This window comes from Peromyscus californicus, unplaced genomic scaffold, assembly GCF_007827085.1.
Source record: "Peromyscus californicus insignis strain IS unplaced genomic scaffold, ASM782708v3 Scaffold_12__1_contigs__length_115047231, whole genome shotgun sequence".
Classification (NCBI taxonomy): Eukaryota; Metazoa; Chordata; class Mammalia; order Rodentia; family Cricetidae; genus Peromyscus; species Peromyscus californicus.
The window spans coordinates 20330446-20357672 of NW_026294413.1; the positions used below are offsets into that span (position 1 = coordinate 20330446).

General features: G+C 40.2%; 2 protein-coding genes across 4 annotated transcripts in view; one reads left to right on the forward strand and one right to left on the reverse strand.

The window, feature by feature from the left end:
• The window catches only part of LOC128107070 (uncharacterized), a 32587-nt gene extending 18461 nt beyond the window's left edge, over positions 1-14126 (reverse strand). For both annotated transcript variants that reach the window (XM_052732529.1, XM_052732528.1), the window contains exon 1: positions 13072-14126. In XM_052732529.1, coding sequence (XP_052588489.1) covers positions 13072-13632 — 561 coding nt within the window. In that variant the 5' untranslated portion in view covers positions 13633-14126. The remainder of the gene's footprint in view (positions 1-13071) is intronic.
• Obi1 (ORC ubiquitin ligase 1) overlaps positions 12801-27227 on the forward strand; it is a 48833-nt gene continuing 34406 nt past the window's right edge. Inside the window, exons 1-3 of one of the 2 annotated variants that reach the window (XM_052732527.1) lie at positions 12843-12952; positions 23302-23387; positions 25461-25596. Coding sequence is in view for 1 of the 2 variants with exons in the window: in XM_052732526.1 (XP_052588486.1) it covers positions 12881-12952; positions 25461-25596 (208 nt within the window). In the remaining variant the exon portion in view is untranslated. Of the gene's footprint in view, positions 12953-23301; positions 23388-25460; positions 25597-27227 lie in introns of both variants that reach the window. The other variant, XM_052732526.1, reaches the window with a different exon arrangement.

The following is a 27227-nucleotide window of genomic DNA, read 5'->3' on the forward strand; positions in this document are numbered from 1 at the left end:
TCTACTCTGACCTCCCTTTGACTATTCTTCTAAGCCTATACCAGGCCATCCTTATGCCAGGAAATCTACTGCTCCTGTGGAGATCTACCTCTTTTATGCTCACACATCACCACACTTAGTGCTTAGTAGGTTCTATGAGCTCACAACATGCATACATAACAGCCTGCTTTTTCATTCCATGGCTTTACTTCAGAGTGTCTATAAGGTACATCTTTGGATACTGATACTTGAAAAGTCCAGAGTGAAGAACCTTCATGGCTGGCCTTGGCCTGTCTCCCCAGCTTCTCTACTTCTGACCTTCACCCAGTGTGTGCTCCAATTAAAGTGAACCATAGAGTGTTTCTTAACACTTTATTATTTCCATAATTTAGAATAAGCTATCACCTCCACCCAGAAGAGCATGCCCCTTCCTGTATATGTCTACATATGACCAGTTCAAATGATGTTTTTTTCATGAAGTTTATTTTATTCACACTTAAAATAACCTTCCCATTTCCCACTGCCACATGTTTTAAAGTCTCTGAAGACTCTTAGCCAATGTTATTTTTTTTTAAGAGTTAGCTGTCTATACCATTTCTTGCCTCTGCCATACTATAAATATCTTAAGAGTAAGATTGGGTCCATATTCAATGTATCTTTCTTCATACTGTCTAGAATACAATAAAACCTTAATAAAGTTCTTTCAAGGTCAGTGTTTTCTTCTAAGCAGACACAGCTGGACCAAAATTTGAATGAAGGGAAAGTTTTGAGTCTTTGTGCTAATGTTGGTTAGTTCTGCATTTGGGGACAAGTCATTTAGCTTTAGTGTGCTCAAATGTAAACCTGAAAGAAGAGCACTTTCCCCATCTTTCCAGTCTACTCACTGGGCCATGATGATGGGCTAATCAGACTATGTGTTGGAAGTGCTCTGATGACTACAGTCCACTACAGAGCAATTAGCACCCTCACACGCCGGCAGGTACACTTGTTTCTACACAACTAAACAATTACAGCTAAACCTTTCAGGTCCATAGAACTGTCAGAGAATTAGTCTAGCTCAGTGTGCTCACACAGTACCTGCACAGCAAGAGAAACTTGGGAACTTGTCCCAAATATTATTGTCAGTCATAACATCTAACTTCAGTTTTGTGCCCTGTCCACCAAACCATTTATAGGAGACTCCAGAAATTCTAAACATAATGTTTTCATGTCATAAATACAAATTTGCCGAAACAGATTCTGTGACATTTTGACTGAAGGTTCCAAAGAATTTAGATTTACTTGGCTGACTTAAGAAACACTTTCGAAGCACACTAGTTAGGAGCTCACTGTGTCTGCCCATCACAGGTTGCACAGTATTTATACTGCAACATACCTTTCTCAGCTCTCACCAAAATGCAATCTAGAAAGTTGGCAATTTTGTGTCTGTTTTGATCACTGTCGTGTTTCAAACCCATATCAGTGGTTGGCACACAATACATTTTAAATACATTTGTTTGAACAATATATTTCAAACACATATGCATGCAGTAATAAACTACTAATCACAGGAAGGTTGCTGTGTAGATAACAGTAAAACATAAAACCTAAGAAACTGAAAATGAAGCCTCCTAATGTTTTAAAAATTAATGTTTTCTTTTTAGTTAAGTTCTCTGTAATGACTGGCATTCAGAAAATGGAATTCCATAAAAGTGCCACTGTTGCTACTAAAAACAAATCTAGAATAATTTTTCAAGTTTAGGAGGAAGAGAAGCCTCTGGGATGGACCAAATCTCAACACCAATCTTGGCTGAAATGGATTATAACTTTAGAGAGAATATGAAAAAGCATCCTGGGAAACATCGATTTCCACATACATCCCTACAAAATAAGCATTATTGATGAATTTTAGAACTTCACTGATGCCATACATCAATATCTTATGCAGATTTCTTTTGTAAACCAAATAAGTATTTTTCTAATAGGATGTCTCAAATTTTTAATATAGAAGCAAGCATATTAATAAAGCAAAAATGTGATATTTAGGTAATAGACCTTTGATTTTGAAGAAGTATTTTATTAAATACAATATTTACATACACAGCAGAAAGACAGGTAATGAATCAAATGTACTAGGTAATGACCTTTTCAGAATGTTCACACATAGCAAAGAAAAACACAGTTAAATGTTTAGGTGAAATGAAAACAACAAAGAATAACACACAGGGATAACTGATATTTAAAAATATAATGTACTATAATTAACAATGATATTGACCTTGACATAGTTTAGTACATGCTTAGACCTTCCAGAAAGCATCTGAAGATACTTTAGAGTCACAGAATTACAAGTCATTCTAACTGTAGCATTGGCAACCTGAGCTTTCTACTTACTTAAATTCTGGATCACAGATATTTGCTATGTAGATACATGAAGGCAGGAATTAGTAAGTGCATGTCTACAAATATAGCATGCATATAGTATAAATACAGAATGCACACACTTCACTCTTCTCTTGCTTTTCTTTTCTAAAGCATGACTTTTCATGATTTCCCTAAAAGCATAATACATTCTAAACAAATACTTGCAGCACTTTAAGAAAGATTGTAGCAATTGAAACTTTAGTTTTTCTTCCATTTAGCACAGTTGTTTTTAATGAGTAAGCATGCTTTTCCTGCCTTTATACACACACACACACACACACACACACACACACACACACACACACATATATATATATACCACATACATCACACAATGTCCACAGAGGCCAGAAGAGGGTGTCAGATGCCCAGAATGGTAGTTACAGATGGCTGTGAGCCACTATGTGGGTGCTGGGAACTGAACTCTGGTGTTCAGCAAGAGCAGCAAGTGTACTTAACTACTGAGCCATCTCCCCAGTCCCAGCACAGGCTTTGAATCTTGGAGACTTTCACTTTTGTACCTTCACAAGTTTTTATTTATCCCAATAGCATGTTGCCCTTTAAGGGTTAGGCGTCCTGCATTGACACATACTGTGATGGGTTTTGTTCTTCCAAAATAAATGAGCGAAGCAGAAGAAGTTATTAACTTATTCAGTTCTTACCACAGTTTAGTTACTCAAGGAACTGGTAACCTAACAGGCTGGGAAATGTTCATTTTTTTCAGGAAATATAAGGATTCACACTGAAGCCATAATACTGAATCCTCATCATCACTACTATTATTATTTAAATTGACCAAAATTGATCATATTCCTGTGGGGAACAATGGTGGTATATTTTCATATAAACATTCTAGAATGATTAAATCAAGATAAGCTAATACATGTATAATCTACAATATATTTTTGCTGCATGAACATTTTAAATTCAGTCTTAGCAATTTTGAAACACATATGACATTATTATTAATCATAGTCATCATGCTATGTAAGACATCATCAGTCAAAAACTCATCCTTTCTCCGTGCCTGAAAATTTGCACCCTTTGGCTGACGACATCTCTCATCATTTCTTCACACCTCCACCATTATAATCTCCCTCTCATGCAGCCTGTTTGACATGTTTGGTTTCCCATGTAAATGAGATCATGCAACACAATACTGAGTATTCAGTGAACTTACAATTTAGTAGTTGCCTATGTTCTTGCCCCACCCCCATTGTTCAAACTAAAATTCCTACAATAATCCCAACTCTCTTTCTCCTTATGTGCTTTCTAATGTCAGAAGGCCAAGTCAGTTTCTCTGCCCGTGCAGTTCTGTTGGTTCTGAGAACCCTGTCCTTGTTCGCTACAGTGTATTCTGACTATCCTTTCCTAGAGATGGGAAAATTTTCACAATCCTTAGCCTGAAAGGGATCTTCTCAGGATCCTATAACATATGTAAGCCAAAGTGAGTATTCTCTAGGTGTTGGCTGTCATGGCTATTATTATCTTATCATCATACTCTATTTGATAAATTTGTTATTTATTATTTACTTTTTCTGAGGATTGAACTCAGGGTTTCACAAATGCCAGCCAAATTTCTTCCACTGAGCTATATATCTCTAGACCTCGATCAACTGATCCAAGATCTTTGGAAACAAATACTATGCCATCTTGACAATTGACCATTGAATAAACAGCTACTGGCACACTAACAGCACTTACTGTCTTCGTGGTATTGCTACTCCCCTGAAGCCCAGTTTTCTGAACTATAAAACAGGGACCTGGGCAGTTAGTCTTCAGAGTTGTTGAAGGAAACACATACTACACACTCTGGAACTCACTATTCTTGTTGGGTTCCCTTTGTAGCAGGAGTTATATGGCTATGAAAAGAGTTACAATCAAAATCAAACTCTTTTTTCCCCCATATGTTTATCCAAAGCCATGCTGTTTATTTTCTTTTGATTTCAAAGTAATGGCTACTCAATAATTATGTTTGGATATGAAGTTTCCCTTCAAAAGCTCATGTGTTAAAGACTCAATTCCAATGCAAAACTCATGAATGGGGCTTTTAGATAGTCACTGCATCACGAGGGCTCTGTTCTACTTAATAAATTAATAGATTTGATGGCTTTAAATTTTGATGGCTGTGCTGCTTAGCTTTGTGTCAACGTGACAAAAACTCGGTGTGGTGGTTTGAATGAGAATGGCCCCCAAAGGCTCATATGGTTGAATGCTTAGTCCCCAGTTAGTGAAACTATTTGGGAGAGATTAGGGGTGTAGCTTTGTTGGAGTAGGTGTGACCTTGTTGGAGGAGTTTTGTCACTGGGAGTGGGCTTTGAGATTTAGAAAGACTGTGCCAGCCGGCTGATTAGTTCAGTAAGTTAGAACATGTTGCTGATAAAAAAAAGCCTATGCCAGTCTCTCTCTCTCTCTCTCTCTCTCTCTCTCTCTCTCTCTCTCTCTCTCTCTCTCTCCAATTTGTGTATCATGTGAGCTCTCAGCTACTACTCCAGCACCATGCCAGCCTGCCCACTGCCATGATCCCTGACATGATAGTCATGGACTAACCTTCTAAAACTGTAATCAAGCCCCAATTAAATGTTTAAAAATGCCTTGATCATGTTTCCTCAGAGCAATAGAATAGTAACTAAGACAGGAGATATCTTAGGATTGGTATTGCTGTGATAAAACACCACAACCAAGGCAATTTATGGAAGGAAGAGTTTACTTTGCATTTATAGTTCCAGGGGATTAAGTTCCTTAATGGATGGGGGGACAGGTGGCAGATATGGAAGCTGAAAGCTGAGGATTCAAATCTCTAACTGCAAGCGGGAAACAGAGGGAGAACCTAAAATGGTGCAGGTCTTTTAAAACCTCAGAAGTGCACCCCCATTGACATACTTCTTCCAGCAAAGCCCTAAGTCTTCCTAAGCAGCCACCTACTGGGGACCTTCCCTGGACCAGCAGGTCATTCTTCAGTGAGAGATTTCTGAGAGAACAAGGGGATGAGAAAATAAAGAAGATGGAGAAACTGGGGTCAGGAGATCTTACACAAGCTAAGTTTTATGCCAAGCAAGTTTACCAAGAAGTGTGGCATTTTATACACAGTTTGTAGCGGGGGGAATGGGACAGAGTCAGCAGAAAGCTATCATGCAATGGGACAAGAAAACTAACCAAGCAATGTTGAACAAAGGGACACAGGATGTCTCAAGTGCACCACAGACTGAGTATACAGAAGCCTTGGGACTGATAACTCTATTCTCTTCAGGGAAGAGAAGTCAGATTCTCATGAACTGAAACTTTAACTTCTTCGGGACCCAGACTGAACCTCACCGAGTCTTCCCGTGGGCAAGCACACAAAGCTAGCCTTCCCTTTGTCCTTCCATCAGGGACTCTGGGGAAGACTTGGATTGGCCTGGCTCCCAACGGGAACCAACTAATTAAACACCAGAACTATGAGGGACATCTCACTAAAACTACCGCACTAGGGTTATGTGGGATGAGGGAACCTCAACTGAGAAAATGTCACCATTAGATTGGCCTGTAAGAAAGTCTGTGAGGCATTTTCTTGATTATTGATTGACGTAGAAGGACCCAGGCCATTGTGGGTGGTGATACCCCTGGGCAAATGGTCCTGGTTGTGTATTGGTGGTTGTCTGTGATTTACCCTGAATCACTGCCCCAGTAGGCAGCAGATAACTGCTAGGTACCTGCCCCCACCCGGGGTGTGGCTGAGACCGGGACCCTTTAAGAACTGAAATGCATAAGTGCTCACTCTCTTGGCTACCTCGTGATCCTGGGTGTTGGCTGCTGGACGGCAGACTGCTGGAAGTCAGAGTTCTCCAGAAAACCACACTGGACTGTGCCTCACCTCTGCTGGATCCTGTAACCGACCCCTTTGCTTGCTGTAAGTTGACACAAAATAAACCTCTTTTGACTATGAGATAAACTACGTGGAACTGCCTCGTTAATTGCCACTATATGGTTGTATAAGAAAGAAGGCTGAGCAGGCCATGGGAAGCAAGCCAGAAAGGAGCATTCCTCCAGTTTCTGCCCCGACTTCCATCAATGATGGACTGTGACCTAGAATATATAATCCAAATAAACCCTCTTCTACCCAGGTTGCTTTTGTCATGGTCACGATCACAGTAGCAGGAACAAACTAGGACAATGGCATTATTGGGAGGTGGTATACACTAGGAGGGAGGAGGAAGTGTATCACTATGGACATACCCAGGAAGGATGCATCTTGTCCCTGGACCTTTCTCCCAAGCCTGCTTCCCACCACCAAGAGGTGAGCAGCTCTCTCCATAGCATGCCCCTGCTGTGATGTCCTGCCTCATCACAGTCCAAAAGCAGTAGACCGAGACTTCTGAAATTGCAAAGCAAAATCTTTCCTCTTTGTACATGTTTCCTCAGGTCCCAGCAACCAAATCTAACACAGCAATGAAAGATACAAGTCACTCCACACTGATTCCTTCCTTTATAAATTCATTGATTTTCCCTTCTTTATACATCTACATGTGAGTTTGTTGAGCATGATAAATACTGACTGAATTCGTATATGCCTGTTTCTGGCTGGGCTTTGGCTGTTGTTGGTTTGGCTTGGTTTGGTTTTGGTTTTCAGAGTCAGGGTCTCACTGGCCATCCTGGAATTTGCTTTGTAGACCAGGCCGGCCTCAAAGTCACAGAGATACACCTGCTTCTGCTCACTGAGTGTTGGGATTAAAAGCATGCACCACCACCCCCAGGTTTTCCAATCTGAAGTAAACTATCAGAATAATCTCAAGTGTGCTCCAAGTGGTATTTTCCACAGCAGTCCTTGGAGTTTCTGACTTTTTTTAAGGTCTCCTGGGTGACCCCCAAGCCCCAGAAAATGCCTCAGCCACTCATACCCTTCCTTAGAACTATATGGTGAATTTTTGTGTTTGATAGTTGTTTTGTAATATGATTAGATTTAACAACTAGGTCTAGTGATGACTTGTTTTAAACCTAAGAGATCATTCTGGATTATTTTGCCCAGACATACAGCCTGGAGAACTAATGCCCACAGAGATGTAGTGACCATCTGCCACATAGGCAGGTGAACAGCGCTGCTGGACTTGTCTTCTACCTCCTCAGCTTTCCACAGTTTGTTAACGTGTATCAAATGTTTACAGGAGTATCATAATGATTGGTGTGGGGTGGAAGAGAGGAAGTAAAGATTACTGATCAAACAGTTGAGGATCATGAACCGGCAATTGATAGGATGACAATCCTAGTCAGCTGATGAATAGGTGACTGGACACACGGTTCATGAAAAAACAAACAAAACAAAAAACAAAAACATGGAGCTCTGTTTCTAGGAAAAGCAACTTTACAAGACTAGCCATCTAATGAGGATCCCATGGTCAAGTGCACTACACTGTTTTGGGAGAGCTGTTCTTAAATGGAAGGCTATTATTTGTGGACTCTCAGGAAGTAGTATAAAAACATTAACATTGTTTATAGTAGCCTGGCTTTGGGGTTCCTGTGGGGAGCATTGCCTTGGAACTTCTGTCTGCACACAAGGCAAGAAGAAGGTGTGTTGGCATTGTCAACTCAATGTGGAAAGCAGCTGTTCAGAGGTTGGTTTCCTGTTCCTCACAGTGTTCTGGAGAACCCTGCAACCTCGCCAACCTTGGAAATTCTTGTTACAATATTCCCAGATGTGATATTTCCTTCCTTTATCTCCTACCATTCAACAAACATTTGTGAAGCAACGTTTAGCCTTAGGTAGAAATAAAATAATCTCCTAAAAATGACATAATTTAAAACAATCACCCAATTTGCAACATTTAAAAATATTTAATATTATAACCTGCTATGTCACAATGGCCAGGGGCAAACCAACAATAAGAGTATCCAGGAAAGAAATTACTGAAGACATAGCTACTTTAGGATGGTATACACACGGTAGACTCAGTTGTTAGATTCATAAAATGCCTCATTTCTAGTACAGTGACTGGCACAGTATTGATAATCAATAAATATTTGTTCAGTGGCTAAATGAAGCCAGGGATCTTGTTTGTTTGATTCACAGTTTTACACCCAGCCCTTGGAAACGTGCCTAGTAGTAAAAATATTTAAATATTGGTGGAGTGAACAAATGAATAATTACTTTGACCTATTTATTCTCCAACTATTATGCTGTATCTACATACTTGGTGTACACTTTATACTGCTACCCAAGAAGCCATATTTTGCTTCAAGCCAATTCGGATAACTTTTGCAACAGAATGTAAGCTCTATGAGAGAATTTTATCTGAATGAGCTTTCCTTCATACTTCTAATCAACACACACTGAATGACAAAGGCATGAATGAAGTTGTACAATGAAAGGGGACCACATATATCAATGCATTCATAAGTAAAACACAAAGATATTGCAGAAGAAAACCCCAGTTCCTCAGGTGCAGTAAGAAACATTTTGTCTGGCCTTCATCTTGGGATATTTTAGCTCATAATACCCAGCCTTTGATAGGATGTTACCTCATAGAATGCCCATGCAACTGGGCCAGTACCTCTGATTAATTTTTAATATAATTTTTATGAGTTTTCTTAGTTTTAAGCACAATCCAGGTGGGGCATTTAAATTTAAAACAAAAAAAAGGTCTTTTAGGAATGGAAACTAAATTTAATCTGGAATCAATATTTATGAAGTTGTGATTAATTGACTGATGGTCCAATGATTACAAACCATCTATCTGAAACATCTACTCAAATTTATTAGCTTTAACCAAAAAAATTTTTTTAAAAAAACAATCTAAACTGGGTCAATGAGAGAATAATGCATTCCAAATCAATTTTTAATAGCACTTAAGATTTTATTTTTTTTAAACTTGCTTTTAAATTATTTATCATTAAAATGAGTCTGATTTAAACAAGGGGTAAAAGGTGTTCCAGGGCTATTTGATGGTTTTCTTTGCAAAGAAATTCAATTATGACTGACTTTTTATTAGTGAACTACTTATTAATAATAATACATCTTGCACTTGCACCAAGGCATTGGGCCAACAACCTCAGAGAGTCCTCAAGTGTGAGCTAGAAGTTAGCACTGATTCTACCGTTATCTGCTGTGTTACCATATCCAAGCCTCAGTTTCTTCATCTGTGAAAGACTAGGCCTTTATAAGGACCTCGAAGAGCCTTTCGGCTACTACAGCCTTATAATTCTAAGGAACCAGGGACCTTAATTTACCTATTCCAAGTACCATTTGTAACTGAACTCCTCAGTTCACAGGGTCCCTTGTAAGGTCACTAAGAATATATTGTGTAGGGTCAGTGAGATGGTTCAGTAGCAAAGGTGCTTGTCATCAATGCCTGATGATTCTTTGTTCAATCCCCAAAACCCACGTGGTAGAAGGAAAGATAGAAAAAGATTTCTGAAAATTGCTTTCCGACCTACACACACACACTTGAGCACATACAAATAAACATTTTTTTAAAAAAGATATATTGAACAAAAATCTATTTCAATTAAAAATAAAGAAGAAAGGTGAAAATGAACATAAGTATTCAGTGAGCCATGGAATCTTGTCCTTTTAGAGTAATGGCAGCATCTTTTAGCAATCTGTGCCAACAATATCTATTTAGAGCATGATTTGTCCAAAATAGGAGATGCTCTTTACAGAGTAGAGAGAAGAGAGTTCTTGCCCTAGATCTAGAGAGTCCTCGTCATAGTGATATAGGGGTATTATGTGGATGTGGATGTGTGCATAAATGTGTATATGTGTATGCTAAGTACAAAGCATTACCTGAACCAAGCAGGCCTGTTACAGCATTAGGGAATCTGTCTTTATTCATACAGTAATATACACATTAAAATGTTTGTGAGGATATGTCCTAGAGTGTTAAGAGTGACAGAGAGGTGTATTGAAAATGTAGATGAACTTTTACTTACTATATTGTGCATTTTAAAAAGTTTAATTTTCTTAAAATGAACCTTAATATTTTCATAGTTCTGAAAATATATATAGGGAGAGATTTCTTTTTACAAGTGCTCCAGAAGACATTATTTAAAATAAAATGGTTTGGACTTATAAAAAGGCAGTTAATAGGTAAAAGATACATTATTATTTGCAGAATAATCACTTAGTACCATACACTTGAAAAATTAAATGTTGACCTTAAACTCAAGAAACATTGTTTGAGACTGGACATGGTTTTGTGTGCCTTTAGTCTTAGTACTTAGGAGGTGGAGGCAGGGGGTCTCTACGTGTTTCAGGCTAGTCTGGTGTACAAAGTGAATATCAGGTCAGTCAAGGCTACATAGTGAGATGCTCTCTAAACCAAACAAAACAAAGGAAAAAATAACAAACAACCACCTCCCATAATTTGTTAAGGTAATAAACACAAAATCCACTATAATAGAATTAAACCAGTACAGATATAGCTATATGGAGAGAGCATTGGAAAGCTGTGTCAATAATAGAAAAAGTAGGAAGAGATGTTGGAAATAGCTAGATCTTATTATTTTAATTAAACCAGGCTTTATTTGTAAAATTTATCTTTGAAACTAGGTATTGACATGAATCATCAAAATCAGTGGTTTTCAACTTGTGGGTCTTGACCCCTTTGAGATCGAATGACCCCTTCACAGAGGTCACCTAAGACCATCAGAAAACACAGATATTTACATTACGATTCATAACAGTAGCAAAATTACAGTTATGAAGTGGCAACAAATCTTTATGGTTGGGGGACACCATAACATGAGGTATTAATGGGTTGCAGCGTTAGAAAGGTTGAGAACCACTGATCTAAATGATTTATCAGACGTGCATTTGCGGGTAAGAGGTAGAGCTCTTTTGGAATGGAAGTGTCTTCTACATATCTGTCCCTTGCTGCAGTAATCTCACTGGCAGGTCATCTCCACTCCTCTGTCCCACTCAGGGGCTGTAGAAGGAGGCCCTGAAACACCATGGGACTTCCTCATTCTAATCCTGGGCTTCAGTTGAGAATGTGAAAGATACACTCTAGGCTTGTGAATTCTGGACCTGGAATAAATATGACTTTGCTTTCAAAGAGCCACAAGGTTTAAGAAGCAGACTATTCTCCTGCTAGGCATTCTAAAGAAGTGTCCATTACACAGGGAGTCAGTATGGCTGTTTCGTCCAGTTCTCTCATTCCAAGGTGGCCATAGCCTCTAACTCTTAGGAAACAGATAGTGAACTGTTTGGGATATTCTCACTGCCACCAGTGAGCCAGTGTGAATTGGACTTGGGGTTCTCCAGGCCAGTTGCCAACTTCTCCAGTTGAGTTTTTGCCTGGTTATTTTAGAGCCATGATGATTGGCCTCCACCTTCATGTCACACAACACACACACACACACACACACACACAGAGAGAGAGAGAGAGAGAGAGAGAGAGAGAGAGAGAGAGAGAGAGAGAGAGAGAGAGAGAGAGAGAGAGAGAGGCACTAAGGGACAGATGTTTAATAAGCTGCCTGAGGCCATGACCTAGGAAGTTGTCCAAGGCAGGGATGTCTTCTCCATGAGTCTCTTTTACAAAGAGATCAGCAAAAGGCATTTAGCTTGATTCTAAATTTCCCATCTCACACACGGCGTATGTTTGCGTCATTTCTCACATTAGCTCTTTCTCATTTACACCAAGTTGCTGTAAAATCCTAAATTTTACAAGATTCACTTGGGAGCATTTAGAGTCTTTTCTTGGTCATTGTTGGAAATGCTAATTTGTAACCTCACAAATTATCTCCTGAAGTTCAACAACACAAGTGGTCCATCTCACATCCTACTTGTGCCTAAAATGAAGTCGTTACAATGCATTGTGCAAGTGTATGCCTTGCACTGTGCAGTTTCCTCACGTAGGGTGAATCAGAGCCTGGCTAGAATCCTCCCCCTGATGGGGGAAGCACAGAAGGGCTAGTGAAAGTTTGTCTTCAAGGAGAACTGAGATTGAATTTACCCAGGTACTTCTGGATAATTCTGGATGAAGAAAACCATTGCTTTTAAGTCAATTATCATGCCTTCTGGAAGCACACTGAAGGGAAGGAACTGAGAGGGAACAGTTGTTTTGAAACTATTAAATGAATAGGTAACTTTTTTTCTCGTTATGTTTTGAGGGCTCCATTTTCTCTAGACGTGTGGCTTAACTTCCCACCCCCATTCAACTCTTTGGAGAAAGACGTGGGGATTGAAACACCATAGCTCTCTCCTTCCTTGCACGAATTTACTACACTTTCCATAAATTTTCAAGAGCCTCGAACCCTCTAGTAAACCATCTTCCTCCCCATCCCCAGCAACTTTTTAGCTCCTGGCCCAGGGACCGTTATTAATAATAGTTATTATTTAATAACGAAAGGAAAAAAAAAAAAAAAGATGGGGCGACCGCGCGCCTCAGAAGCGCGTTTCCGTCCCCTCGCCCGCCGGGCTCGCCGTGGCCCTGCCAGGCCGCCGTAGCCGGCCTCGCGCGTTCCCAGCGTGGCGAGGAGCTGCTGTCGGCGGGACTTCCGTGTTGGCGGGATTCTGAACGCTGCCATGGCTCAGACCGTGCAGAACGTTACATTGTCCCTCACTCTGCCCATCACGTGCCACATTTGCTTGGGGAAGGTAATGGGTACGGCTAGGAGACGGGGCGGAGGACCCAGTGCCCGCGGGAGCCCAGCGAGGCCGGGTGCTGGGCGGGGACGGGGCGTGAGGCGCCCGCCGGGATGCGAGGGTCGGCTGACCTGGGAGCTCCTCGGCGGCGGCGGGAGGCCGGTCCTGGGGGGCGCGGGGCCGACGCGGATCGCTGGGCTCCTCTGGCGCCCTCCGGAGCGAGCCGGGGCCCGGGGCCGGGCGGCCTGCGGCGGCCTCAGCCGGCCTGCAGAGAGCGGGTTAGAGCGTCCGCGCCGCCGCAGCCTCCGTCCTCCTCTGCAGCCCGTGCGGCGAGCCGCAGCGCTTTCAAAAGCAGGCTTCCCGGGAGCCCCGCCCGAGTTCCCCAGCCTCCCCTGCACCCGGTGTGATTGTTCTGGGGGCCACGGTCCATTTTTAAAGCCCTTCCCTTTTCTTATCCTCGTCCCGAGGGTGGCTTTCGCCATGTGTTCGGATTTTGACAAGTAAATGATGGTGCCTGCCCCCACTCCCCTCTCTGTGCTGTGTAGAATGAGAAGCGTGGTCCTAACTCCGAGATTGGGATCGGTCACGAGAGGCCAGAGGTGCTCAGGGGCTTGTGAAACTACGTGGAGAAAGTAGTCTGGTATTAGAAACGGAGTTTTGAACGTTCTCATGCATTCGTGTTCCCCTTTCATTTCCGTTTGTGCCTCCGATTCGGTTCTTTTGAAAAGCGTGCCTTTACCGCGTGGTTCAAGAACGGCGAAGAACTGAAACACGCATTCTTTTCCACCCTGATTGCTTTTTGTATGTAGTGTGCCCGAGAATGTAGGCTGCAATTTACAGCCCCGGGCTTAACAGGGAAAAAAGAAGTGAGTGCCAGCCAATAAGATGGCCTGCCTTTAAGTGTTGAAGGTTCAGCTTAGATTTGCCGATTCAGTAAATAAAAGCAAGTTAGGGTTGGAAGCAACTGCCAACCCTAGACAGAGTCAGAGTAAAAGGCCAATAAAATCGCACATGTTCCGTGAGAAAGAATGGCTTGCTTGATCCCTGGCAAGCTGAAGGATGGCTTCCACAAAGGTGGTTTTCGAGCTGGCCAACTGGTAAATCTGAACTATATTTTCTTCATACCCATAGATTCCATTAGTTCCACCTTTTGCCTCTTTCAAACATACTTTTTTTTTGTTTTGTTTAACTTCTATTGTTTCTTAACCTTGCTTCAGGGAGGAAAGACTGTGTGTGTGTGTGTGTGTGTGTGTGTGTGTGTGTGTGTGTGTGTGTGTAATTTTTTAATTGAGTACAATTTGGGCTTTGTCAGGCTTTGTTGTTTCCTTATGTCTCAGTTTCCACAGTTGAAAATGTATTTAATTTTATCAACCCCATTAACTTGTTGGAAGGATTTGTGTGGTCCTCAGTGGAGTGGAGATAGATTTTTTGATCCCCAGGAACATTTGTGAATATGTAGTTTCTTTTGATTGCTCCCAGGGATAAGCCAATGGCATATGATTGCTGGATTCCAGAGCCACTGCTAGCTAAATTTCCTATGATATACAACATAAAAATGCTTCAGTTTAGGAAAATATTGATAGTGCCCCAAATGAGAAGCCCCTACCTGAACCAATATATAATTCTTGGTCAGTGAGCCCGACATAGTAGGGCTATTAGTGAAGAACTTCAAACTCGAGTCTTCCCAAATACATGTGCTGTTTTAAGAAAAGGATTTGGTCATACAAGAGGTGAAATGCCATAATAGAAAACAAGCTGAGTATGGTGGCACATGCCTTTAATTTGTAACTTGGAAGCAGAGACGGTGGATCCCTGAGTTCAGTGCCAGCCTGGTCTACAGAGCAAGGACAGCCAGGGCTGCACAGAGAAACTCTGTATCAAAAAAAAGGGGGGAAAAAAAAGGAAGGAAGGAGATGGATTGTAAAGTTAATCTTTGCACCAGAGACTTCCCCTTCACCTTCCTGTCCATTCAGTGTACAGAGCACAGTATTACACTTTACTCTCTCTTCTCTTCCTGTCCTTCACCATCGTGGAAACATTATCTTACGATGCTTCCTCCTTCAACATGCGTGCCACTGAAGAGTTAGGAATTTCATGTGCTACTTAACCTTTGCCATTATGATCCAGCCTTTTTATTTTTTAATTGCTAGAGATCTCATCTTAGAGAAAATTGATTGTGAAGACTAATGACATGGGCAAATTATGATCATTTCTATATGTAGAACTTCTAAGCCTATGCCTCTTTGGGTGTTTTGTGTAGTGGGATCTGGGTAGAGAGGAACATGGGTTGACAAGAACTGAAGGAGTACTAAATTCTCTGTATTTTACTACTTTGAGTACAGTCAAATAAAAGAATTGATTTTAAAGTAGTTTTTGTATTAGTTACTTTTTGTTGCTGTGATAAAAACACCAGGGACAAAAGTGACTAATGGAAGAAAGAGTTTATTTTCACTTATGGTACCAGAGGGTGAGTCCATAATGGTGGGGAAGGTACGGCAGTAGGCAGCTGGAGCAGAAAACAGGGAGATATGGTGAGCTGGAAGTGAGGTTAAGCTATAAATTCTCAAAGCCCTCAGCTGATGATGTATTTCCTCCAGCAAGGCCTTACTTACAGGTTCCTCCCAAGTAGTGCCATCATTCTGGGTCCAAATATTCAAATACCCAAGTTTGTGGGGGACATTTCTTATTCATACCACCACATTCCACTCCCTGCTCCCAGTAGGCTCATTGCCCTGTCATAACACAGTCACATTTACTACAACTTTTAAAGTCCTCATGGTCCTTTGCTATCTCAACAATGTTAAAAAGTCTAAAGTCTCTTCTAAGACTCATCAATCTCTTAACTGTTACCCTCCCATATGATATTTTAAAATTGCATTTTTTCAGTATATGATGGTACAGCCATAAATTCCCATCCAAGAAGGGAGGAATGAGGCATAGTGAGAAAATACTAGCCCCAAACCCAGGGCACAAAAATCTTGTAACTCTGTGTCCAGTGTCTGAGAGTTTAGTATCAAAAGGGCTTTGCTGCCTATAACATAAATCTTTCTCTTGGTGTACCACTCACTCCCTTTATGCAGTTCTCCTTGGCAGACATGGCTTGGACATCTCAGATATCTTGGAGTCTTCACCCACAATGGGCTCTCAGGGCATCTAGCCCTCTCAACTTCCCTACTATGTGTTGCCTGGCCTCAGTGGCTCAGAAACCATAGAGGAAGAATTCATGACTCCCTCACTCTTATATCCTTTGTGCCTCCAAAGGCACACACAGAGGACATCACCAAGTTTGGCTGCCATCTTTGGATGGAGCCTTTACCCTCTTGATGACATTAGCAACAACTTTTGTATGTTGAAGCAGTTGTTTTCTATGAGCAAATTACCCCTTATGCTTTCTCCCTTTATATGTTGGAAGCTTGGCCTCATAGAATCCTGCCATTAGAGCTCTTTGCCCATTGTTTTAAGGCCTCCCCTTAATGTTAGTCTCTTTAACAGTTGCAGCCTTACTTTCAACACAAGCTTTGGCTGTAACTTTTTCTCTCCAAACTGTATTATTTTTAGAATTTCTTTCTGCTCCACTTCTTCCTTTTCTTTTTTTAATGAATTTTTATTACTATTATTATTTTTTGTTACATCCTGACTACAGTTTCCCCTCCCTCCTTTCTTCCCAGTCTCCAGCCCCATCTACTCCTCTGTTCCTATTCAGAAAAGGGTAGACCTCCCATGGTTATCAACCAAACGTGGCATATCAAGTTGCAATAAAACTAGACACCTCTCCTCATATTAAAGATGGATAAGGCAACCCCAGTATGAGGGATAGGGTTCTAAAAGCTAGCAAACAAGTCAGAGACAGCCCTTTCTCCCACTGTTAGGAGTCTCACAAGAAGACAAAGCTTGTTTCTTTTCATTGTAGAATTATATGAATTATTAGTAATAACAGTACCACAGACTCAGTATTATGCTATCTTGAAATTTCCTCTGCCAGGGAAATTTCTTTTTAATTTAGGCTTGGGCAAGTTCTTAGGGCATGGGAAGAAGACAGCTATAAGTCTGCCAAAATATCACAGGAATGCTCTTAGCCCAGCTACTAACAGTGACCTTGTTCTCTGAACTCTCTTGAGCCAGCCTTCTGCAGTCCACATTACTCTAATGTCTTCCAGGCTCACATTAGGAAGGCCCTTTAATCTCTGCTTATAGCATTCTACTACTTTCCTAAAAGTCCAGAGTTCCAGTCTTATACATTTTTTCAAAAAAAAAAAAAAAAAAGTCAGGTTCTTCACAGCAGTACCCTGTGTCTCCAGGTACCAACTTCTGTATTACTTTTTGTTGCTCTGCTAAAAAAAACACTGTGATCACAAATGACCTGTGGAAGGAACAGTTTATTTGGGCTTATAGTTCCAGAGGGAGAGGCCATAATGGCAGAAGTGGTATGACAGCAGGTGGCCTGATCAGGAAGCTGAGAGATCCCATACTCATCAACAGACAGGAAGCAATTATAAACTCTCAGAACCAGCCTCCAATAATGTATTTCTTCTACTTCTTAAAAATTCCATAACCTCCCTAAACACAACGCCAGTAACCAGGGACCAGGTCTCCAATTACATGAGCCTAGGGGAGACATTTCTCTCTCAAACCACCACCACAGCATCCGAAGTACAATATTTATATTTCTCCATTTTCCTGTTGAATCTTTTCTTCCCAAATAATCCCTCCCGCTTTTGTGCCACATGTTATTATATAACCTCCCTTCCCTATTAAGACCTTTCCCCCACTTTTCAGGATTCCTTTTCTATTTTCATGACCTAGACAGACATAAAATTAAATCTAGATTATACATATGAACAAACACATTTGATATTTGAGACTTGCTTCTTTTGCTGTCCAGTTCCATCCATTTTCTTGCAAGATATGACTTCATTTTTGTGTATGTATCTTACTTATCCATTCATCTGTTGATGGACATCTAAATTGGTTCCATATCTTAACTATTGTGAACATTCCAGCAATAAATATGGATGTTCAAGTACTGTGTAGCATATTGACTTAGAATCCTTCCATATGTACTCAGAAATGGTATATCTGTATCATAAGTAGTTCTAATGTTAGTTTTTGAAGAACCTGCGCAGGGACTTCTCTAGTGTCTCCTCCAGTTTACACTTGCACCAGCAGTGTGAGAGTTATCGCTCTAGCACATTTGCTGCATTTGTTCTCTTAGTGAATGCCAATTTGATAAAAGATGGATTCTCAGAGCCATTTTAATTTTCATTTCCTTGGTGGCTTAGGATGTAGAACACTTTCAAATATATGTTGGCCATTTTTATTTAGGAACTGTCAATGTCAGTTCATTAGCCCATTCGCTGATTGGATGATTTGGATTTTGGTGTTTAGTTTTTCCAATTCTTTACGTATGCTGGATATTAATGCCTCTCTGATGTATAGCAGCCTGTCTGATGTACAGCTGGTGATGGTTGCCTTTGCTGTTCTAGAGGTTTCTTATTTCTATTTGTCAGTTCTTTGGATTATTTCCTGTGCTATAGATCTTTTCAGAAAGTCTTTCTTTGTGCCTACGTAATTTTAAATATATTTCTTACGTTTTTCTCTACCTTTTTCAAATTTTCAGGTCTTTGATTCACTTCGAATTGTTGCCGCATGCAAGGGTAGAGTGATGGGTCTAGTATGATTCGTCTACATGTAGATATCCAGTTTTCCCAGCACCAGTGTATGTTTTTGTCACCTTCACATATTGCCTATAAGTTTGTTAGATGTAGGCTTATGATCTTGAAATATGTTCGTTTTATTCCAAATTTGTTTGTGACTTTTTTGTTTGTTTTGTTTTTGTTTTTTGAGACAGGGTTTCTCTGTGTAGTTTTGGTGCCTGTCCTGGATCTCGCTCTGTAGACCAGGCTGGCCTCAAACTCACAGAGATCCTCCTAGCTCTGATTCCCATGTGCTGGGATTAAAAGCATGCGCCACCACCACCCAGCTGTTTATGACTTTTATTGTGAAGGGATAGTGAACTTTGTCAAGGATTTTTTTTTTCTGTCTGCTGATGTGATCATGTGATTTATGTCCTTAACTTGATTTCTGATATTTATTGTATATATTGATCCAGCTTTGCCTCCCTAGGCTGAAATCAACTTGGTCATGATGTATGATCTTCATGCATTCTTTAAATTTTTTTTGTTTTTGTTTTTGTTTTTGTTTTTGTTTTTTCCAGAGCGGAGGACCGAACCCAGGGCCTTGCACTTGCTAGGCAAGTGCTCTACCACTGAGCTAAATCCCCAACCCCTTAAATTTTTTTCTAAATTTTATGTGTATGAATGTTTTACTTGTATACGCAGTGTGTGTGTACTTTGTGCCTACAGAGGTCTGGTTCCCTAGAACTGGAGATACAGACAGCTGTGATCCATCATGTAGAGCAGTGGTTCCCAACCTTCCTAATCCATCCTTTAGTACAGTCAGTTCTTCACGTTGTGGTGACCCCCCCCCACTATAAAATTATTTCTTTTCTACTTCATAACTGTAATTTTGCTGTTATGAATTATAATGTAAATATCTGATATGAAGAATATCTGGTATGTGACCCCAATGGGGTCACAACCCACAGGTTAAGAAACACTGATATAGCTGCTGTGACCCAAACCTGGGTCTTCTGTAAGAATAGTGAGTGCTCTTAACCACTGAGTCATTGCTCCAATTCCCTTACTGTGGTCTTAAGTAAGATTTACAAAAAGTTTTCTGTTTGTGTTCACTAGTGAAATTGTCCTACCATCTGTCTTTCTTTTTTCTGTGTATCTATCTGGTTTGATTATCGTGGGAATATTAGCTTCGTAGAATGAGTTTGGTGATGCTCCTTTTCATCTTATCTTGTGTAATTTGAGGAGTATTGCTGTTTTACACTTTGAGGAGTATTGGTCTTCTACAATTTAAGGAGCATTGCCATTTATAGTTTGAGGAGTATTGTTGTTAGCTCTTTGTCAAAGGTTTGGCAGAGCCTGACATTGGTTCTGGGCTTTTTACTTCATGAAAAGCTTTTGATTACTGCTTCAGCCTGGTTATTTGATAGGGATCTGTTTAAGTTGTTTATAACATCTTATTTAATAAAATTAATACTATTAGTAGGTTGTGTGTCTATAAATTTATACATTTCTTACAGATTATGCAGGTTTGGTGGATGTAAATTTCATGCCTTAGTATCACAAAAGTTCTAGGAAGTTGTGTTTTTAATTTTTATTTCTTCTAGAATTATTTTAATTTTTAATAATTTTTGATTCTTCAGTGACCCACTGGTCATCAGGAATGTATTGTTCAATCTTTAAGTATTTGAGTAGTTTCTGTAGCTTCTCTTGTCTTTGATGTCTAGTTTTAGTTCACTGTTTCCTGACGAGATCCAAAAAATTATTTCTGTTCTTTCATGTTTAAGATTTGCTCTGTGACCTAGAATGTCATCTATTTTAGCAATTGGTGACATGAACTGTGGAGAAGAATGTGTATTCTGTTTCTATTGGATGGAATATTCTCTAGATATTTATTAATTCTGTTTGATTGATGATGTAGTTTAACTGAAGTATCTTCAATGACACTTAGTACATATATACTTGAAATGGTTACATCTTCTTGACCAGTTATTCCCTTTTGTTGTATAGCAGTTTCTTCCAACTGAATTGCAAGTTTAATACTTCTGAGCCTGGCCACCTGTTTGCTTCTGTAGATTCAGAAAGCTTTGATGCTCCAGCCAAACACATAAGACATCCACATCCTTCCACAGTAAGATGAGTACTTAAGGGGCTTGGGAAGTACAAATCCTTTGCCTATAGAGTGTTATGGTTGCTTCCTTACTCCCATTGCATTTGGGAGATACCTCTCAGGTTGAACATTGCTGCCCCAGAGAAGAGTATATAATCTGAAGAGTTTGGGGAAGATGGGAGGACCTGCCCAATTGATGAACTATGAAGTACAGTGGATCTGCCAACCACACTTAGCTTTACAGGGTAGCTGGCTGTCTCTTTCCTCCAGGGGCTCTAGCTTACCTTTCAGATAAGACTTCTGCTTCCTGTCTGCTTGCTGGGGATCCCTATGGGTGAAGCTGTATTAAGTTTGCCTTGCTTCTTTTCTATGCATTGCCCATTCTTTTCTTAGTGCTCTGTGCCATTATATCATCACATGTACATTTCTGAAGTTCTTTTTTGTTTTTGGAATAGAATCCATTCTGGCACTAATTTTCCTTCTTAACATGTCCCATGTAGGCAGTTTCTAGTCCACCATCTTAGCTGGAGAATCTTAAGCTAAAGTTATACTGCCCTCTGGAAATCATCATCTGACACATAGTCTGTCCAGAGAAATGGATTAGTCAGCTTCTAAAAACCCAGCACAGTGACAGTGATAGGATGTTCCAACAGTACAAATGATTCTGCTGTGGGGCTTTGTTGATGGCCCGAAGCAGCCAGAGCAAAGTAGTCTGCCTGTAGTTGTTCTTCTTTATCATTTTGGTACACTGAATGGAGAGGTAAAATGTTTTCCTTACTACTTGACCATAATCTTTTGCTTCAGAAGACAGTTTGGGCAACATCATCTCACTTTTTTATTTTCTGCGTCAAAATTTACTTTTATTAAATCCCACCATCTTCAAAGCAATCTACCAAGTGAAGTAAGGAGATACAAAGAGCAGGACACTACCCTTCCCCCACTGAGACTAGTTCTAATGGGGAAAGTGGAATATAACCAATTTTCTAAGCAAGGCACAAAGTAGAAAAAAAGCATTAAAGGGAAAAAAAAGAGCATACTATTAACAAAGATGTAGCCATGTAAAAGTGTGAGAAACCTTTCCTGCACTGTGAAATATATCATACACAGGAAATATTTATTTTAGTTCACATTTTTTTTTTACAGGAAACATAGAATATTATAACAGGAGTTCATGGTGAGAGAATCTGTTCTTGGAAGCTAGGAAGCAAAGAGTAGAAGCAGAAAGATTGGGTCCTAGTAGCCTTCAGGGACACACCACAAACAACTTCCTTAGGGTTCTGCTATCTCCCTGTAGGCCACAGGCTGAGGATAAAGCTTTCAACACGTGGACCTTTGGGGGATGTACAGGATCCAAACTGTAGCATTGTATCCCTGGCCTCCACAGTCACATGGCCATCTCAAACTATGAAGTGGCTTCAGCCCATCCCCAAGAGTCCCAAAATTTTAACTATTCTGTTATTGTTTGAAGTCTCATGAGACTTAAGGCAAACATATAGTTGTGAAACACTGGAGAGACGAACTGAAAACCAAGTTACATAATTGCAAAGTGGAATAGTATAGGGTAAACATTTCTTTTCTAAAAGGGAGGAATAGGAATACAGAAAGAATTAGGTAAGACTAAAACACAACAAAGCAAACATTAGAGCCTGGTACTCCACACCTGGCATCCTGGACACACTATGGAATTTGATAACCCTAGCTATTGGGAAGCTCTTTCCCCATAGACTGCTGGGGACAGTCCAGATAGTTATGCAGGTGGGCTGGCTCTACTCACTGTCTGTAGTTTCCCTACGTGTTTTTCTTCCCATGTTTCTGGCATCTTTAACTCCTTTTTATGTATTTGGTCCCTTGGGTATGCAATACTGGGGTGTGTGTGTGTGTGTGTGTGTGTGTGTGTGTGTGTGTGTGTGTGTGTGTGTTGTCCCCGTGTAAGTGCAGGGGAGTTATGTGAATTTGCTAGCATATATTATTTAACTTAAATTAACACATAAATGAAAGGGTATTAGGTTTAGCCATAATTTTCAGAGATAAAAACTAAGCCTACAATAACCAAAAGGTTTACTTGAGGTTAAAATGTGGGATACTGGGAGTTGACCCCAGGTTTATCTTAGAAGCCTAAACTCTGTCTCTTACTGAGGTCAGAGAGAGAGTTGGGAGTTGTAAGCATAGAATACACATTAACCACATGTGACACATGAGATTAAGAGAGAATTTGGGCATATCAGATAATATGGCCCCAGACAAATGTTAGAAACCCATGTGCCACCCCTGGTTTCTTGACCAGATGTGTTTACTCTCTGATCCCATTTTTGCTAAGCTCTTTCTGCTTCCTGAAACCTGTTTGATGCTGTGTCACTTTTTCATTGTCATCATTGCCATTTAAGTGCTCATTTCCTTATGACCATTTGTGACCACTTCCCCTTTTCTCTTTGGCAAAACCCCAACTCTGGGTAAAACTGTCTATTTCCTGCCTACCCTGAGCAGCATAACAGCTGAAAAACGCACACCTGTGTGAATTGGTCTTCCATTGCATTCAAACCCCAGACCTCAAATAGAAATGAAACAAAATTAATTAGTCCTGCTAAGTACTCCTAATAAACTTGGTTTTTGCTTTCCAGAATAACTGCTTTGCTTTCCTTTTCTCACGTCTACATATTATCCCCTTCTTCACTTTCTGCTGGTGACTTCACTTTATATTTAAAGGGTAAGTTCCAACTGAGAAAGCCGGAACATGCATCCTCTCTCTTTCCAGTCCTCAGATCAACCCTTGTGTTTGTTTTCCCATGGAAGCTGGCTCCTCCCTCCTATGTAAAACAAAATTGTCCTGGGGCTCAAATCCTGCTTCCCTTTTGGCTTCTTGGGAATTTTGCTGTCTCTAGCTATGATATCCCTACCCTCTCCATCACTGTGACTTGCTAACTATGGTCTAATTTGTATGCTTTCTCCTTTATATCTGAGAATTGTCTGTATTTTCTATCTTCAGCGTTCATTGCCTCTCAACCTTCTTGTGTTTCTGTCCCCAACCCTCATTTGCTGAGAAACTCTTTTCAGTAGCAAATCATTTCATACAGTTAAATCACAGTGTCATCTCTACTTCATCAACGTCTTACTTACTTGGGGACTGCCTCCCTGTTGAGAACTGCCATGCTTTCCTTCCTGGCACACAGGTCCTGTTCTCAGTTTCCTTTTCTAGATGCTCCTCGTGTACTTGCCCTTTTCCTCCAGCCATTTTGCCTGGGCCGGGAATCTGCACCAGTCCTGTGGTTTTAGATGCTGTTCTCTTTTATGCCAGTGACTCTCAAGGCTTCTTACCCCAAGCTTACCCACTTAAAATTGAGTTTGATATAAGAAACGTCACATGACCAAAATAGGACCTGGACTTTCACTACATAGAAAACTGTTCCTCCTGTCATTGGCACTTTGATTCAATCAAAACGGTCCTCTAGATTGAAAGATCTCTTTAACTAAATATATAGAAAATTTTGATTGCTTTTAAATTGTTTCCCTGGCTGCTTTTACATAGTTTCTTACAAGGTGGAGCATCTTGATGTCCCTTATATAATGTGTATGGTTCTGTCTTCAATATTGGCTTTCATAAGTTTTAGAGGGATGGCAGTCATGGTATTGAAGAAGTAATTGAGAGCTACATCCTGATCTGCAGGCCGGGGCCAGGGTGTGGGTGTGAGACTGTGCTTGGCTTGGGCTTTTGAAACCTCAAAGCCCAGGAATATATACCTGCTTCAACAAGGCCATGCCTCCGAATCCTTTCCACAGTTCTACTTCCTGGTAACTAAGCATTAAAATATATGAGCTTATGGGAGCTATTTTTATTCAAACCACCACAATTACCATTCCAAACTGGCTACTAGTATAAGGAAATAGCTTCTTTCATTACTGAGCTTCTTATTCTTGGGGTATAAGGTACTTTTAAAAATACTACAGTAGTATGTGGTTGGGAAGAAGGGGCTATAGGATAAATATGGTGCTGTCTTCCTAGTATTTAGAAGTATGGGGCTCTTAAGAAATTTTATGAACAGCAGGATAAAATTAGAACATCCATGAACATAATATGACCTGAATTTCTAGTCATGTGAAGAGGGGAGAGAAGAAGGAGAAAAGAAAGAAAGGGAGTTATGTGGTGAGATAGGAAACAACAGAGTAGGGAGAGGGCCAGACTTGGTCTTTTTTTTAATCAACCAACTCTTGTGGGAATTAATCACTGTTACCAAGACCTGACTTCCCCCAACACAAGAGTCACCTTTCTTAAAGGTCGTATTACCCCAATCCATTATATTGGGGAATGAAGTCATGACAAACCACATCAAAATCATATCTTTTTATAATGCTTAGTAGGGGGTTGTTGGTACTTTATGGTATAGTGGAATGCACTGAAGAATTCAAGTATCACATTGATGATTCTGCTATCCTATAATTTTAGTAGAAAATAGGCTGAGGGGGAAAAGTCCCAGAATTATTAAATAGAAAGTATTTTCTTTTTTGCCCATGAATGTTAAATACATAATAAGCATCTCAGATCAAAGTTGCGGTCTCCATGACCAGCTCTGTCATCTAGCATCTCTGTCATAGGAGAAACAGCATGGTCAAAAGAAGCATTGTTTTACAGTCCTAAGTGTACTCTCCTTACCCCCTACTTACTTACCCCTATACTTGAAAGGGATGATTTGTTTGCTCTAAACAAAATCATATTGGGAATCCAGTTATGACAGTTGCTCTGTACTAAAAGTAATGTTTCTTTTTTTTTTCTTTTTTTTCAAAGGTACGTCAACCTGTTGTATGCACCAACAACCATGTGTTTTGTTCCATTTGTATCGACCTGTGGTTGAAGAATAACAGCCAATGTCCAGCTTGCAGAGTCCCTATCACTCCAGAAAATCCTTGCAAAGAGATTATTGGTAAGGGTCTATTTTATATGTGCATAAGATAGATTTAAAACAATTTATAAACAGTGTTTGTATGGGGGAAGACTGATAAGTTTTCATTGTTACAGATCAACATCGTATTGGGTTTCTTAGTAATTATATATAATACGTTGTGCAAAGGACTGTGAAAGATGGGAAATAACTCAAAGGCCACATGCAGCTTATAGTAGAGACTGCATGTGAGCAGAAATGTTACTGGTTGAAAGTCACGGGCGCTAAGAAGGGAAAGTAAAGGGCTGGAGAGCGTTGGAAAGAAGGTGAGGAACTCTGAGAAGGCTTGATGAAGTTGGTGACATTTAGGTTTTGAGCAAGGGAGTGGTGTGCCCCAAGTGTGCTTTGGGAATGTTGCCTGGGTGGTGGTGTGTGGCTTGCACTATAGAGGCAAGACAAAATTTAGATAGTCAGATTGGAGACTCTGGTCCAGTTAAGGATAATGTGAAGCTAATTAAGGTTTAAAAAAGAAAATTAGTGCCACATTAGGAGAGGCAAGAGGAGTTTCAAACAGGAGCTAGGAGAATAACAGGTTCAGAGAGACTCTTGGTGCTTTGATTTTACTTTAGGGGTAAATTTTTGTTTATCTTCAGTAAACATGAAAAGTGAGCCTATAATTAGCCACAGGTACACAGCACCTTTCAGGAAACTTAAGTAGTTGTAGTGGTCTAAAGTTAGGGGAAACTGTTTTCAATACTGTTTGTGATGGAAATGGAAAGGAAGGTACATGACAGAGCAAAAGACTGAGTGGGACTTTGGGATCCAAGCTGGCTGCAAAGCTTCTTTTATGGCCATGGGTGAAGTCTTGCGGAAGGCTCCTTCTCTGCTACTTTGCAGTCTATGGGTTAAACTCTCTATACTTAGACTTACTTAATGTTAGCAAGGAGTCAGGTCTTTGTGTAAGATGACAGCATTGATTATTAAAAGTAGTTTAATGCTTTTCCTTAGTTTTTCATCTCATATCTTCCTGCTTTATTCATTGTAGTTGCAAGTTTTTCTGTGTCCCAGCCTGCCGGTGGTCGGGACATATCTCTCCCACTCACATCCCCCAAGTAAACCCACAGAAGCTTCTATTAATTATAACTGCCCAGCCATTAGCTCAGACTTATTACTGACTAGCTCTTACACTTAAATTAACCCATAATTCTTATTTATGTCACGTGGCTTGGTTCCTTTTCTCACTTAGACATTTACATCTTGCTTCCTCTGCATCTGGCTGGTGACTCCTGACTCTGCTTTTCCTCTTCCCAGCATTCCTTTAGTCTTCTTGCCCCACCTATACTTCCTGCCTGGCTACTGGCCAATCAGTGTTTTATTAAACCAGTGTACAAAAGCATTATCCCACAGCATTTCCCCTTTTCTGTCTACACAAAAAGGAAGATTTTAACCTTAACATAGTAAAATTACATATAATAGAACAGTTATCAAGCAAGAATTACAGTTATAATATCTAGTCTATTTGTATCTGGCAAAATTAAAGAAAATATTCTATCCTATATTTGTGAGTCTAAAGTTTCATATCTAATTTATCTTTTATCATAACCAAGGAAAATTATAATTATAACTATCTAGTCTTCAACTACACCAAAGACCTCAGAAGGATATATTACTTA